This window comes from Mesoplodon mirus, assembly GCF_964341445.2.
Source record: "Mesoplodon mirus genome assembly, chromosome: 9".
NCBI classification, from domain to species: Eukaryota; Metazoa; Chordata; class Mammalia; order Artiodactyla; family Ziphiidae; genus Mesoplodon; species Mesoplodon mirus.
Genome location: NC_138985.1, coordinates 63,197,447 through 63,214,603, shown reverse-complemented (window position 1 = coordinate 63,214,603; position 17,157 = coordinate 63,197,447). Strand labels below are relative to the sequence as shown.

The following is a 17,157-nucleotide window of genomic DNA, read 5'->3' as shown; positions in this document are numbered from 1 at the left end:
CTAGATGTAAACATCAACTTTATATATGACTACTTTGTGGACAACTAACGTAAAGAAGCAATATAGACTCAATTACTACCTCTTCTGAACATAACTTCAACAATAAGCTTTCAGATTACTTATTACCATGACTTGGGTAAGCATTTATCAGATATCAAAATATGTATGTGTTTTTAACTCTCAGCACCCATATAAGGTGGACTTTCTCTTCCAGTGTACCATTTAGTTTAGACATGTATAGTTTGAGAAAATGATTAGACCTACCTGCATTTTAATTTGATCCATACATTCGCATATAACCCAAGGGAAGCATAACCCCTGCCTGCTCACAGAAATATCTCCTGCTTTTATACCCCATCTTTCCCTCCTGCCCTGTCCCTCTGCTAATGCCACTTTCGCACTGAACCTCATATACATACACTCACATTCAAACATCCCACCCTCACCTGTAGCTCTCAAGATGGCCAGCGTCAGGAAGACAGGTAAGATGATTTTGAATGTTATTTGGAATCTTGGCTCACCTGCAGTCCTATTTCTCTTTTCTCTTTTCCTCAGGCTTGTGGGCAGATTATAATTTGTATTAGCCATGGAACCAAAACACAATGACTTTGGTCCCTTATGGGGTAGGGCTTATATACCTAAATGGACTTAGCATTTTGCAGCAGTAATTTGTGAAATGGTACTCCGGAAGAGTTGATTCACCTCCCTGGGTAAGCTGAGTAGTTTATGTGGCTCCCAGAGAAGAGTTCACATTTCTTAAAACCAGCCCCCAGGTCTGCCCAGAAGCTGCATGACTAAATGTAATTTGGATGGGGAAATGCTTCAGCTCCCCCAGGTGCACGTGCAAAGCTGCAAGGGCAAATTGTAGAGGGTTCCTTTATCTCCTCTTAAAATATGAGGTGTTGGTCCTACAGTGGATAGTCATAGGAAGAATTCCTTATTAAAAATCCATATTTATGTTTAAAAGCTAGATATAATTCAGAGGAGGGTTACAAGTTAACTGTCATTTTGGGGTTAATAACGGTTATGCCTGTAAGACTTGGAAATCAACATAGAATTTTTGTGGAAGTGGTGAATAATTGAAGTATCCCAGGGCTTGCAACGCAATGATTCTAACGCAACAGAGTGAATTTCATCCACTGTCTGTCCACACCAAGCCTCATGTCGGAAGCACAGAGCATCCACACCTTGACTTATGCTCTGCCAGCCCTATGGTTAAGCTCAGGTCTGCGTTATCTGCCGCCAGGTCATTCAGGGTTACCTCTCCTGCCAGAACCACCAATGAGGGCAAAGGTCACTTTATTAATCACCCATGTGGTGTGGGGTTTGTGGCATCCTTATCAAAATGCAATGGGGACTTTGCAGAAAACTGGTCCGAAATACTGCCCAGCATTAAAAAAAAAAAAAAAAAATTGTATCCCTGTCACTATGAAGAGCAAAACAAATGCCAAAAGATCTTGAGCGATCAGAGTGCCTGACTTGGGCTCCCTTACCCAGTTCTCATATGACAGCGTTTGCTCAAATTGTTGTCAGTATATGTTCAGATCATCACAAAGGAGCAGGTGAGGTCAGAGCGAGAGCATTATCTTCTCACACCTAGTTCCTGGGGGCAGTTCTGTTGGTGACAGTGCTTTACAAGCTCTTAGAAGGTTTCCTTACTGTTGGGTATTATCCACTGGATTACTCACTTCATCAGTGCTTTGTGAGTTCTCTTCCATGATCTTGTGGAAATGCAGTAACTCTGGAAAGAAACTAATGATAATAACTGTCTGAGTGCCTGCACTGTTCCTTTATTTCTCACAACATCATGAGATGTAGGCATTCTTATTCCCTTTCTATGAAGCAAAAGAGTAACTCGAGATAGCACAGCCAGTAAGTGTCAGAACCCGAATTACAAGCCTGGCTCTGACTCCAAGATCTCTTCTTTTTCCATCAGACTACTCTAAAATTTGCACATAAGCACAGCCGAGTGAATAAGTGGTAGGCGTATGTCCCACGTGTGTGACTGGCCTGGTTTTTGCCTGTTCTGGGGGACAGAAGTGAGATTGGCCTTGCCTATCTACAGAAGGCAAACCCAGGAGGTCTGATGTAGCCCCAAGACACACCACAATCCATTGGCACAGGGACGTACCTTCACTGTGTAATTCTAAATGGCACCCACTATGGTTATTACGGTTCTTAAAAACACAATAATGATAACGGTTAGCATTTGTCCAAAATTTACTTTGTAAGTGAATGAGCTGGGCTGGTGTCTGGTTTTCAGTGGAAGCCAGATTGGAACCACCAACCAAGTAGCCAAGGTCAGAAAAGAGCCTGGAGGTAGCCTTGAAGAAATGTCTTTCTTAGACATCTGTGAAATATGAAGTGTGTTTTTGTTTTCCCTAAACTGATTTACCCTGCCTTGTTCTCTACTCTTACTTTGACGCCTGCTCTGGTGCTGCCCATCCCCCCAAGATAACTCCCTTGATGCTGTCACACACTACCCAACCTCACACCTGACGCCCCTGGCTCCTAGTAAACTGTGCTGCTTGGTTTCTCTTCCCATTAGGGTCCAAAGTGTCAGTTAAACTAGTGTGTTAGTGTGAGAAGTAGTAACTGTGCAGTTTCTGTGGGGTTCTGGAGGACACCTCTATGTTTTGTTTTGTTTTTTTAAACTCATTGGCTTTAGCCAGGGAAAGCTATTTGAGGGCAAGACTGGACTTCCAGCACCCTCACTGGAATGGCCCTGTATGTATACAAAGCTGGTCACTTGGACCCATGGCCGAGTGAATGGCTGGCATGACTTTGAAGCTATAAGCCAATAAAACCTCATCCTATGGACACCCACACACACTGCAGAGAATGAAAAAGAGGACTCAGTTCGTATGATCCCCTAAAGTAAACAAGATTTAGCTGTTTGCATTCCTGACTCATTTTTCTGAACATGGATATCTTATCAGTAGTGATTAGGCTAAAATCCAAACCCAGGTTAATATCCCTAGTTTTAGAAAGATATATTTAAATCTTTACATACAAAAGTATGTGCTCATTCTACACATACTGAATTTGTTTCCTAAAGATCATCGTCCTATTTGAAATGTCTTCCTAAAATTGAAAATAATCATGAATTTCTGAATTAGAGAAAAAGATGTGGTAGTACATTGCTTTAATAGTACTTTAAAAAAAAATAGGACTTTAGAGGATTTGAAGTACTTACAGTCTTAGTTCCACCCATCTGCTCCGCGATGGAGAACCTTAATACAGCAGAGGTCAAACAGCTGCAATATTGTGACAGTTCACATTAAGGAGTGAACACTTCTGGACATTTTCCAGAAACAGAGGAAACATTAGGAATTACAGATTTAAAGTAAACTGAATCACTCTTGAGTCTTAAAATTGAGGCAAATCTCAGGGTTTATAGGAAAAATTATTTTCAAATCTTAGCTTGAATTTAGTGTCCATAAAAGAGAAACTGATTTGAAAACTACAGCAGAACCAGAGCAAAGAATAATATATGGATAGGAACGGAAATTTAAAATCAGGGAGAAAAGGACATCTTCATTTGGTGCAGGCAGTACAGTAACTAGATCTCCCCCCTACAGAAGGCTCCCACACCACAAGCACTCGCAGGCTGAGTCAGTCACTTACAGCAGATGCAGTGCACCCCACTGAAATAAGTACCTGTGCTCCAGCATGGCGGGGCCACCAGTTCAGTGATGTGCTCATTACCACCTTGCACCAGGAATTGAGGAATCATGGATGTGTAGTGGTGACATTTGTGAATGGGTAGCTACTGCCGAATTATCATGCTTATTTTTCATTGACACAGTGTAAATCGAGACTTTTCACCCTCAGCTGTTTTTTTCACTTTGAAGACAAAACAGCAGATATGGTCTCTTCCAGTGCGCTCTGCTTAGTCACAAATATTACCACTGTGCATGCAGAATCAAACAAGAACAGCATAATGCACCAAGAGCTTATGCAGATCTTTCATATGGAATATCTCCATGATGAGGAGAACACATGTTATCCAAATAGGAAGCGTTTTTGTTGTTGTGTTCTGTTTTAGTTTTAGTAAAATTCCAGTCATTAAAGTGTTGCCACCTTATTGACATGACAAGTATACCCTACATGAGTTACCAAGATCTGTGTCTATGGCTTAGAATCCTCCCCTATACAGAAATGATGATTGCAGGGACGAATCAGACCATTTTTGTATGTTCTCATCAGACTCTTTGTTTGGCTGGAACTCTGCACTCCTTACCGCTTGCATGTTTACTAATGTGTTATTAAAACCCTCGTATTTGCCTTTGTTCTTTCACAACTAACACACTGGCCTCTGAATGCATGAGTTTTGTGTAACCTGGTGTGTGACTTAGTAACTAATAAATGTATCAGTTGTATTTTCAGATCTTAAAACTATAATTGGAATTACTGCACTAAAAACATTTTTTACATTAAGTGTAAAAATAAGGTAGACTATTAATATATCGTACACTTAATTTACCATTATGAGCTCTTAGAGTATTTTTTTTTCCTTAGAGTATTTTTTAATCCCTTCTTCATTTTAGCTTTTTAAAAATCTATTCTATAAAAAAACTCATTAGTGGCTTTCTAGCTGAAAAGTATTCTGTGTACTAATATTTAAACAGTCCATTGCAGTTATGAAGTTAGGAAGATAAAATTCTAGCATTCTAGTGTTGTGAGTGACAGAGTATGTCCCAGTAGTTAAACCTTTGCAGTAGTGGCCTATGAAAGTAGAAATCAGGGTTCTTTCTGAACCCACTTTTCAGATATTTGAAAAGATACTAGGCAATCACATAATATGTATTTCATGTGTTCTCAACGTCTCAGGACTTTATCTCCTGCCAAGTCTCCTTCTTCGTCAACTGGGTCTATTGCCTCCAGCAGAAAATACCCTTATCCAATGCCTCCCCTTCCCGATGAGGAGAAGAAAGTGAACCGACAAAGTGCCAGGGTATGTGGGAACTTCTTCCATATGCTAACATCCTCAGTCATGATCGTTTATCTGTGAGTTGATGTTTTAAAAGAGAGAGCCATTTTTCCTTTTTCTGTTCATAAGAACATGAAAAAAACGGAGTTTGGAAAACAGTAGATTCTTGGGGCTTTTGGGCCCAGGCTTGTATTGGCAAATTTGTTTAATTATTGATGAATTCTAGAAATATTTGGCTTATACTAATTATTCACTGCTATATATTTATATCTTTTATTATTCATTGCAGCTAATATATTACAACCTGGAAAAGACAAAACAGAGAGTGTATTTTGCTTTATCAGTTTTTACATATACCTGGAAATGCCAGAGATTAAGTAAACCAGCCTCATTTCCATGCCCAGTTTGCTTACTCAGGCCTTTTGTTGGCTAATAAAACCCAGTAGGATTTAAAAAATAGGAACCCATGACAGAAAGTCAGATCAGTGTCTTGGGGATGGGGGTGGAATTTAGATAACTGTACAAGGAAAGGAACCTTGAAAATCTGTAATATTAAGACTATGGCAAAGGGTATGGTGAAATTTAGCAACCTTTTATTTAAAAAAAACATTAAAAACATATTTGGAATTTACTATTTTTATAAAAATGATTCATCAGAAGTTTCATGTAAATACTAAGTCCTCCTTTACATTTAAATTATGATTTTATTTAGTCTCACAACAACCCAGAACACATCCATTATGTGAAATTTGGGATACAGTCGAGTTTAGAGAGGCAGACCAACCCTCAGAAACTTAAGTGAAAGATATAACTAAAGAATAATTACGTTTATTGGTGTCCAGGCTCTGTTGTGGTTAGTTACACTATAATTTTGATCTTCTCAGAAATAATGTTGCAAAAAAATAAAGCTTTAAAAGCCTGGACAGATTTATCTGCTAGTGGGTCCTGGGTTCCTAGGCATTTTGGTTTTAAAAGATATTTCAGAGCCTCTTGGACCCTGAACTTACATTAGGGGGTCCAAGGTAAACATGGATCATTCAAATTTTAACTTGATCAATTCAGAGTCAGTAAGAAAACATGTGCTGATTAGATCACTATAATCGAAAAGACTTTAAAAACAATCAGTGATATTTTATTAACCATACAAAAAATTACCTTCATATATTAATATAGGCAATGGTAAAAGATGGAAAGGAAGAAGATAACTCAGATTCCCAGCACTCAGCTTTTGGCGTTAAAAAAAAAAAAAAAAGACTTGTGAGTAGGCATCCACTTGTTTGTGATATAAGTATGTGGTAATGAAACCTTAGGCTGATGTCATTCCTTCCCTCCCCAGGGAATTGCTGAAGTAGAACACCTCACATTTTCTCCCTGATAAATTGTCTACATTGCTGTTTTGTTCTGTCTAACTGGGGACATTCTTTTAACTGTTGTCATGCCAGGGTGCAGGTTTTTGGAGATGTTCCCACAAGAGAGCCCATGAAAATGACATCCTCCAGAAGAAATGGCTGGCCCTTGACCTTTTCTCTAGGCTGAGTGGGGCAGCTGTGAAAACTGTAGCCTTGGGGACAGTTGTGTGAAAGTTCTGCTTGGTTCTTGGTTCCCATGAGCAAGTAGCAGAATCCTACAGAATAGGCAACCCCTGTCTCTGGGCTGTCTTTGTGGGCTGTGGACAATCTAACGAGCAGATCTTTCTATCAGCAAGCCTTCTGTTACAGCTATCCAGACATGGCCAAGGTCACGCCTATTCTTAAAAGCGATGGCCTGGCAATTCTTTGCTCCTTTTTCCTCACTGGGATAATCGTGACCTTCAAGTTTTCCCAGTGTCATTCCTTTGTTCCTCTCTTCTTTCTGCGAGCTGTCATTTATTATTTAATCTTCGTAACCATTTGTGAGGAAACTGGGCTCACTGAAGCCGAAGTCTGGACTCTTAACTACTCTGTATCATCATCTGAGCGTCAACCCAGATCTTTCCCTCAGACGCCCTGCACACCTCCTGCTTAACCATTCATTTTCACTTGTCTCCACCAGCAGGTGTCATCCACACACAAAGATCCTCACAGTTGAGAGATTTGGTGTCTTTTTTTTTAATGAAAAGGACATATAAAGCGGACCTAAAGTAGGTAACAGAATATTACCATGAAGAGTCAAGAGAACATATTAAGAGAATCTGTAGAGAAACATCCACTTAGTCACTTAGCTATTTCTCCTTTTTTTTTTTCCTCAGAAACTCATTGGGTATCATACTATGACTGGCCCCAGATTTCCAGTAAAAATGGGATTTGGATGGAAATTGGATGCAACCTATGTTACACTAATCTTAGTCTTTCTTTGTTCATGTTCATAATAATTATACCCACATCATATTGCCTGGAAACATTTTATCAGCTTGATCATTTTTATTTTTTTTAATTGGCCTTCCTTCTCTGGTGAACTGAATTGCACTTATATTTGATCATGCCAAACTTGTATTCAGTCCATTAAGGCAACTACTGAACATTTTAGAAATTAGTTATCAATGGGGCTGGTATAAAGAAATGGTGGCAGAAGCCAGGAGAGGGAAGAGGTGAGGGAATTACAAAATTGACATCCTGCCCTGGATACATCATTCTACTCTGACATGTCCACTCCTGAGAGAGGACAATTGTTTAGCAGATAGTGATGGATTTGGAGAGTGTATAGCCTGACCACAGGCCCAGAGCAATGATTTTTAAGTGGGCGGTGGTGGTATTAATGAACTCACACTTTCCTAAGGTCAGTAGTTCTCAGCATTGACTGTACAGAATTGTCTGAAGGACTTTTAAAATATACTGATGCCTGAGTCCTACCCAGAGAGATTTTGATTTAGTTGGTCTGGTGTGCTGTCTAGGCAGTGGGATTTTTAAAACATCCCCAGATCATTGAAATGTACAGCTGGGTTGACAACCACTGTTCTAGATGGCTGTATCAGAATCCTGGGGAAAATAAGGGTATGTGTAGTTTTAAAAAATAATATTTTAAATTATTTCATTTGAGACACAATATTTAATTTATTCAAAATTTCAAGTAATATTGGATGGGCCAAAAATTTCATTCGTTTTTTTCCGTAAGATGGCTCTAGTAGCACTTAGTTGTCTTTAACTGCATTCGAAACAATTTTGTTGGATTGTATTGTGACAGCTGTCGTGTCAGCATGCATTTTAAAAAAAAAACTTATCAAAATTGGTCAATTTTTGTGTAGCCATATTAATTTTGAAGATGGAAGAAAAAAGCAACATTTCAGCATATTATGCTTTATTATTTCAAGAAAGCTAAAAATGCAACTGAAAAGCAAAAAGAGATTTGTGCAGTGTATGGAGAAGGTGCTGTGACTGATTGAACATGTCAAAAGTGGTTTACAAAATTTCGTGCTGGAGATTTCTCACTGGATGATGCTCCACAGTCGGGTAGACCAGTTGAAGTTGATAGCGATCAAATTGAGATATTAATTGAGAACGATCAATGTTATACCACATGGGAGATGGCCAGCATACTCAAAATGCCCAAATCAAGCGCTGAAAATCATTTGCACCAGCTTGATTATTTGAATCGCTTTGACATTTGGGTTCCCCATAAGCAAAAAAAAAACCTTCTTGACCATATTTCCGCATGCGATTCTCTACTGAAACGTAATGAAAATGTTCCCTTTTTAAAACAAATTGTGACAGGCGATGAAAAGTGGATACTGTACAATAACGTGGAACGGAAGAAAGTGTGGGGCAAGCGAAATGAACCACCACCAACCACACCAAAGGCGGGTCTTCATCCAAAGAAGGTGATGTTGTGTATATGGTGGGATTGGAATTGAGTCCTCTATTATGAGCTCCTTCCAGAAAAACTAAATGATTAATTTCCACAAGTACTGCATCCAGTTAAACCAACTGAAAGCAGCACTCAACAAAAAGCATCTGGAATGAGTCAACAGAAAACGCATAATCTTCCATCAGAATAACGCAAGACCGCATGCTTCTTTGATGACCAGGCAAAAACTGTTACAGCTTGCCTGGGAAGTTCTGATTCATCTGCCTTATTCACCAGACACTGCACCTTCAGATTTCCATTTATTTCAGTCTTGACAAAATTCTCTTAATGTAAAAAATTTCAGTTCCCTGGAAGACTGTAAAAGGCACCTGGAACAGTTCTTTGCTCAAAAAGATAAAAAGTTTTGGGAAGATGGAATTATGAAGTTGCCTGAAAAATGGCAGAAGGTAGTGGAACAAAAGGGTGAATATGTTGTTCAATAAAGTTTTTGGTGAAAGTGAAAAACGTGTCTTTTGTTTTTACTTTAAAACCGAAGGAACTTTTTGGCCAGCCCAATATTAAATGAGGATGTGAGGGTTTTTTGTATTGAAAGGTGGCCGTTGTTAAAAACGTTGAGACTCAAGTTTAGAGGAAAAAGAGAACTAAAACTTAGAGTGTTTATTTTAGCCATTATGAGACTTCGCATCCACAATCACATAAGTATAGATGAAATTACCAAATCTTTTTCATCTTTGTAGCTCAGAATATGTCTGTTTCCTGCTTTCACAGTGTGAAATTTTGCTTTTCTCTGTTGTGCAGCTATGGGAGACATCCATTTAAAATCAGCTGTTTACATGTGATACATCGAAACTGTTTACTTCAACTTTTATAGAAACTCAGCCTCACTGAATCACTGCAAATCTATCTGCTCTTCAAACAACTCGAAAACATCTCTGAATGCCACAGAGGAGAGGAAGCCGAGACTCGCATCTGGATACCATTTTCTTTTTGTCATTGGCTTCAGATTTAATTGAACCATGAAAAGAACTACTGAAATGTTACACTATAACATGGAACAACTAAGGTACTGGTATGTTAATGGATAATCCGCATGACAGATATATGTAGAAATATCACTGAAATTAACTCACATGACCCAAATGTAGCAAGTTTCCTAAGGGACAATAGTGGATTCAGAACTTGACATTCTGAAGCACATCCTCATTGTAGACAGTAATGCTATGTGCATGAAGCTTCTGTTTATTGTTTTCCACATTTAAGGAAACAGCATCCCATAATAGAAACTAGCATGCAGGGCTAAAGCATATAGGATTTCTTCTGCAGGACTTTAAAGCTTGAGGCCAATATCCCATATGCTAACTGTAAACATGTATTTTTCTTTTTTTTTCTTTTTTTTTACTTTTCATATTTATATCAGCATACAAGGACAATTGTACATATGTAAACATTTTTAAAATTAAAAAAAGGCAGCTGTTACACACAAGTGTATTTTGCCAGATGCCTAAAAACAATCAGTCACAATCACGTCATCATCATCCATCAAATGGTCTTTAAAGATTATGACCGGATGATGTTGTAAATATAGTGGTCAGGGCTGTATATGTGTCTCCCCATAATTGGTATTTGTCCAAACCATGTGCTATCCCTTTAAAGTGTGCACAGTCTAGAGGCAGTTTTATTGAGTAATTAATTGAACAAGAGAACAAAATGTACGACAGAACTTAGGGCCTCCACAGCTTGCTTACTGCCTCAAGGCGCTCTGCTGCCAGCTGGCTGCTCCCTGGGAATCCTCCAGCCTGTCCATCTTCCTTCTGGGGGCTACAGCACCTGCCTCAGTGGCTATTCTTTTTCGGTGCCAGAGCACATCTGCTAGTCTCACCTTGGGGGTCCTGTGAGCCCCACAGCAGTGTGTCCTGCTGAGTTAAACAAATGCACCAAAGACACAGGAGGCCACAGCTGCTGATGCATTGGTAGCTTCCAACTTGCCAATACTCTAACCCTTTGTGGCCTAAACTTTTGTTCTTTAACAAAGCTTTTTAGCCACCCTTATCTGTGACATGAATGACGTGTTTTAATGAAAACAACTTTCACACTGTTTATTGAGGGTATATATCATCGGTGGGACGTGAGTCCCAGCAGGTCATTCTGCACTGTTGTGTAAGGAAGATATGGAAGGTTCTACCAGCTGGGCTGGGAAGCCTCAACAAGCCTCAACAGGTCGCAGAGGGTTCAAAGAAACCTAAAACCCTAAGGGTGCAGCAACTGTGAAGTTATCCAAACAGCTGGCAAGGGATAGAATCTGACGTTCTGAACTCTCTATTTTTTTAATCCATAGAAAAGTGAGAAATCTATGTTAAATCCCCTTCTTTAAAACCAAAGTTTGATAGCTGTCATCATGCAGCTCTGCCATTCTTAAAGAAAACTTCTCTTGGGAGGCGACCCTAAGTGAGCTCAGAAATTAATGGGATCAATCAGATGCTTTGATGTAAAGAATACTCCTGAATTTTCTAATTTTCTCTCCTTTTTCTTGAGAGGAATGGAATCTGCAGACAAGATTTCAGAAATATCCTCTAAATTTGATCTCTGCCAGTAGTGTCCGAGGACAAAACCCATTTCATCTCCGTGTGTAATCATCTTGGAGGCCCAAACTAAAGGGCCCATTAGAAGGCAGTGTTTTCTCCTCTATGTGTCTATGTCTTCCGTAACGGACCTCTCTTCTGAAAGTCTTTGAAAACATTTGAGAAGCAGTTTAATTATTGAAAATGATAAAGTATAAACAGCAGTTTTCATGACAGGAAGGGATGTGATTGTCGAGACTACAATAAAATGATCCATCACTCTCAAGTTGGGTGATGTTGCCATATAGCCCAAGCCAAGGACAGGAGGGCAGACAGATTTAAAGATGTAGCAAATAAAGTGGCTTTTGACCAAGATCACTTTAATGTGCACTGAATGTTTTCTGATATTGAGTGTATAAAAGGCTAATGTTAGAAGGTTTATTTTGACTATAAAAGAGTTATAGATTTGAATGTAAGGTACCTCATGTAAATATGCTTCCTAGTTATGGTTACACATCCCTCATTTGAAAGAATCCACAAATGATTAGCTATGTAGTCAATGGATCCCTTCACCCTTCTCTCTTTTCTCACCTTCTGAATTATTTTTACGTGAAGATTATTATTTCAAGTGAAAAATCATTATTTGTGCCTTTTGGGAGACATGGTTGCTCTAGAGGTATACAGTTTATAGTCATCCTCCTCGATAATAAACTTCATATAGAACTGAATGAAAAGCGTTTTATTTGCAGAGAGACTGATTTTATAGTACCTTTGATGTTCTATTCTAGATATCTATCTAGGAATGTGTAAACATTCTTACAGCCATTTGCCGCATTCTTTGACAAGTTTATAATTTCAGTGGCTAGTTGTGAGAAGTACCTGTATGTGAACTCATGGTTGGTGTTCTAGATGTATTAAATCTAAATATCTATGACTTTTCATCCACTGAGGCAGGGAGAATGGACCCATGGCACTAAACGTAAGCACAGCATTATTGTTATTATTCATTTTTTTTGAGTATCTATTTTGGAGAGCAACTTTGAGGCCACATAGCAGTTTGTATCATGAAACTAATATTTATAGCCCCCAGTCAACTATAGGACTGTTATACTAAGCAGAGAAGAGCAGCTTTTTGGCCTTTGTGTTACATTGTATGCCTTTTTCCTCTCTTAAGTTTTGTGCATAGATTAGACTTCAGATTGACAACTCTGCAGCCTGAGATGTTCCATTTATCCATAGTTGTTACAGTATAGGAAACCCTGATTTAAAGCAACACATATCTCTCCCCTAAGAGTGTCAACAAAGGAGGTGTGGGAAACATGGAGCTATAAAGGAGCTGACTGGTCAGATTAACTGGTCTCTGTGTCCAGCCCCTCATTCTTTAGACAGGAAGTGGCACCCTCCTCTGAGGTCTCCCAGCTAGAAAGTGGCCCCCAGGCCACATGCAATCGGTGGAAAGGAATAAACTCCTCAAACAGTGCAGCATCAGGAGGCCTTTCAATTTGTGGTTGCTGTATTTTTTTAAAGATACCCAGTGCTTTTCCTTAAAATAAAACGTTGACTAATAAAGTAAATGCCAAAGCTATTTTCCAGGTTGATATATAGGTGCTTTATTAAATGATACTACAGTTTCACTCCCCTGCCCACCTCCACCCCCCTTGCTTTAAAAAGGCTTTTACAATTGTGTTACTGCGTAAAGTCAATCCAGCATAGATTTCTGAACATAAGATTGATAGGGTTTCTAAAAGAAGTCGCTGAAAAGATAAAATCAGGTATTCTGTGCACTTCCACAGAAGGACTATTTATGTTTGAATTCCCAAACAGTCTTAACATTTCTCTCTTTTTTCTGTTGATCCCCTTGCAGATTTGCGTAATTTAATCCCCTCTATTGTCTCAGATCTTTTTGTGTCTCCTTTACCTTTTACCTTCTTAGGTTTTCTTTAATTTTTATAGTTACCTATGGGCTAGAGGAAATATGGTATTTCTGTTCACTTTCGGTGTTTCAAAATTGTTCATTTATTAATCTCATCCATTCTTCATTTCCTGCTGTCATGTAGTTCTATTTTAACATATATATTTAGTGCTTTAAATATTTCCTTGTGTTATTCGACATGATAATAAATCCTTACGTAAAGAGAAGACTATTTTATTTTACTTTATTTTACTTAAAAAGGAAAGGGAATATACTGGAACTTACCGAGTAGCTTGCCGAGTGTATGGGAAGGGAAGCTGAATAAAGGCAGTGAGGGAAGCAGGCCTGCTGCCCGCTGCAGCCTGATAGAACACCGCCCCCTGCTACCAGGACGCTCCCTATGGGCAGCATTTTTTTTTTTTTTTTTTTTTTTTTGGCCAAGCCGCACGTGGGATCTTAAATTCCCCCACGAGAGATCAAACCAGTTCCCCCTGCAGTGGAAGCGCGGCGTCTTAACCACCGGACCGCCAGGGAAGTCCCTGGGCAGCATATTTTAAGTACAGTCGTACCAGTTGGTAAGTTGACATGAATTTTACGTGAAACTCCCATTTGTAGCATAATGTCTACTTTTTTATGCTCCTAATTATTTTTTTCTATCCCGTCTATGTTTCCTCTAAAACTGACACTCAAATACTTCTTTTCTTAAATGGAGTCAAGATGAATTTCTCATTCGATTAGCTTAAAACATATACGAAGCAAACATAGGGCTTAGTTGGAGGCTCAAACTTTGAATTTTTCTCCTCTGAGATATTTTCTGAAGGGCTAAGACTTCTGATTTCAGAGGCAGCAACTTTCCTCCAGCCTGGGAGAGCTAAGAACTTTCCTAAACAGCTTCCCCTGTTTATTGGACCCTGAGGAGCCCAGCCTGCTCTTGTGAAAATCAGCTGAGAGGGATCAGCCTATCTGGCTCTGGGTGTGTGTGGGAATCTGGGCGGGGGGGTCGGAGCAGCCACACCTGCGGGGAAACTTCGGCGCATGCTCCTAGCATCTGCTCTGTGGGCGGGTGCTTTTAATTCCAAGAGGAATTTTCCACCCCACCTGCAGATGCAGAGCAAACAAAGATGGAGCGGGGTCTTAGAAATCAGGAGTATTTCTTCTTTGTCAGAGTCCCCCAAATGGAGCATCTTATGGTTCAGTTTGTAGGTAGAAAAACAAAACATTTGGAAACAACAAAAACCTGCCTAGTGTTTTTGTCCTTTATATGCATAGCCTGACAAACAGTAAGCATTCTCACTGTAGGTTTGAGAGATGCTTCCAGACCCTTCCTACTTCCAAAGTCGCTCTCTCTTCAGTAGCTGTCAGACCTTTTCTCCTGACTAGGAACTTTCACTGTCATGGAGGTAAGTCACTTATTCGCCTGAATTGGCACTCGGGGAACCATTGGGGCGTGGAATTAGGGGAGAGAGGCACTTTTAGCCCTTCCATCGGCATCTGGGCATGGATTATGCAATTTGGGAAGTCACTGAGAGATTGGTTGTCAGGGTGTGTTTCAGGCTGGAGGGGAGATAAGAAACAGCAAGGCTTGGGAGGTCATGGGGCATTTAGCGCTGGATAGGAGCAGAATGGAGAGGCGCAGGGAGAGCTCAGAAGCCAAGCCAGAGGAAGAGCCCAGGTCGGCCGCTGGTGGTGTGATAGGGAGAGGTGCTGCGTGCCTAGGGCAGACCTGTGTGCTTTGCAGTTCTACTGAGTGTTTGCTGTGTAAACCTCATTGTCTAGTCATAATGGGCCAATGCCTGGTGTGGCTGTCCCTGTTGCATTGTTCATAGAACCTGGAGGTGCTTCAAGGCTGGCAGGGGTTTGGCTTAAGGACATCATCATTTCATGCTTTTAGGCGTCCTTGACATCAAAACCAGGGAAAAAGTGTGTGTGTGTGTTTTTTTTTCTTTTCTGTTTTTCGTTTTTTACAAAAAGGCATACAATGAGTCTAGCAATGTTGAGATAATATGCTTAGCAAATTCATCAATACTGTTTTTGAAGAGTTGATGAGTTTTTGAAGAAACGTGCATTTTCCTCTCGTTAAAAAATACATATGCATACAATACTGTACTATACTATGATACGTTTACTTTAGGGCTTAGTCTCTCGTTTTTATGAAGTTTCAGATGTGGATTTGTGTTTTGATGGTCAAGCTCTTAAAAAATGCAAAGAGCCCCCAAATCTTTAAACACAGTGGTGCTAAGTTACACTAGATAACACAATACAGAAAGTGCTGATAGGAATTAATACATTTATTCAGTAATAATACAAGAGTTCTTGCTAAATTATACATGTGTATCACTGCCTGATGAGAAACCCCACTTTTCTAATCCAGTACAAAATCAAACTGTGATTCTACAGCCAGTCTTTTAAATGGGTCAAAATGACCCAACATCTTTGTTTTGTATGGAAAACTTTTTTTTTTTACACTAACTTCAAAGATGCTTAGCAAAGGTTTATTCAGAATAATAAGCACGTGCTCCTTTTTTAACTTGCTGGAAGAGACTTGCCTCTCCAATTTAGCATCACAAAAAGACAACTTCTTTTAAAAACTGAGCATTTTTACCTAAACATAGCAGTTCATATATTAGCCAGTGTAGGTCTGCACTGGTGTTTTCCACATCTATCATCTTCAAGGGATGATGTCCCATCTACAGCTAGTGGAAGACACTGCTTGGGGAAGTGTTAATGGCAGCGCCGTTTCACTTTTGGTAACCAGGTAATCAGGTGTATATAGTTTGGCTTCATTTTAACATTCTCTCAGCTACTCTGCACTTCAGGTTCTTAAGCTACTTTAAACATTATTACTGGGTTTTGGCAAACAGCAACTGAAATATATGGCAACTGCTTTCCAGATCAAGTGCGATTTGTTTCATGGCTGTTCAAATTATAAAGTTGTTATACTGTAGGTAAACAAAATCTTGCTGTTTTTAAAGGTCACTGTAACTTAAGGTTCAAATTTCTGGCACAATTTTATTAGTGTTCACTTCTGAAGCTAATAAGGTACCACGCTTTTCTATGTTACTCTCATTGTAACATCAATAAAGTGACTTTCAATAAAAGATCTATGTTATTTTGATGCATGACTCCCTTTAATCCTGCTTTTCTCCCAGTCACTCTTTCTCTTTCAGAAGCTCTGTGGGCATGCTGCTGGGGGTTCTTTCTTTTCTGTTCCACGCGGTTCTAGAATGGACCACCGGCATGGGGAGAAATACCATGATCCTTTAGTGAAGGCTGAATGCTTACTTTGTTGGACAGTTGCCCCAGCTGGGTGACATATGGAGTCTTCTCTATCCACCTGCCTTATTTCATGAATCTCCCTCACCCTAATAAGGATCAATTTACTATATTCTGTCCTAGAGCCCAGGCAGTGGTGCTTATTTAATGAGTTCACTTGTGTCAGACTGTAAAGCATTGTGCCTTGGTTGGGCTCAGTTTAGGTCCATGAATTCACTGCCTAAAGAATTTTTCCACCCGGCCTTTTCATCATCTCCCCAGCAGCCCTTTCATCTACCAGTCTTTACCCTGGCACTTGGAATTTCCTTGCCTTCAGCTCCTAGTCTGCTGAGGAAAAAAGCAGTTATAAGTAAAGTACTGTTTTAATGTGAGAAAAACAGAAGTCATTGACTAAGGGCTTGTACATTTATTATGAGATTAAAAAAAGGGTGATTACATATAGCTCCATTTCTTCAATTTATAGTATTTTAGGCATATAATAATCTACTAAGATAAACACTGAAACAGTAACACACTCAGCGAAGCAAAAGCAAAGTCTAGATCAGAGATAGCAGAAGTTCTCGCTCACATGCCATTTCGTGGACTGACGGTACCGCCTGGAACATCACGCTGAAGTGGAGTCTAGACTTTTTGGCTCAATAGGAGTGAGAGCTCTGATTAATGAAGTATGACTGCTGTGGTGCAAATCTTATGCCAACTGT

The 17,157-nt window shown here is 39.6% G+C and overlaps 1 protein-coding gene across 9 annotated transcripts in view; it reads left to right on the top strand.

Moving 5' to 3' along the window:
* ADAM22 (ADAM metallopeptidase domain 22) overlaps window positions 1-16,281 on the top strand; it is a 244,763-nt gene extending 228,482 nt beyond the window's left edge. For 7 of the 9 annotated variants that reach the window (XM_082631935.1, XM_082631931.1, XM_082631938.1 and 4 more), the window contains 2 exons: window positions 4,834-4,957; window positions 9,512-16,281. In XM_082631935.1, the coding sequence (XP_082488061.1) occupies window positions 4,834-4,957; window positions 9,512-9,532 (145 nt within the window). In that variant the 3' untranslated portion in view covers window positions 9,533-16,281. Of the gene's footprint in view, window positions 1-452; window positions 483-4,833; window positions 4,958-9,511 lie in introns of all 9 variants that reach the window. The other 2 variants (XM_082631936.1, XM_082631934.1) reach the window with 1 other exon arrangement.
* Window positions 16,282-17,157: the final 876 nt, after the last annotated feature.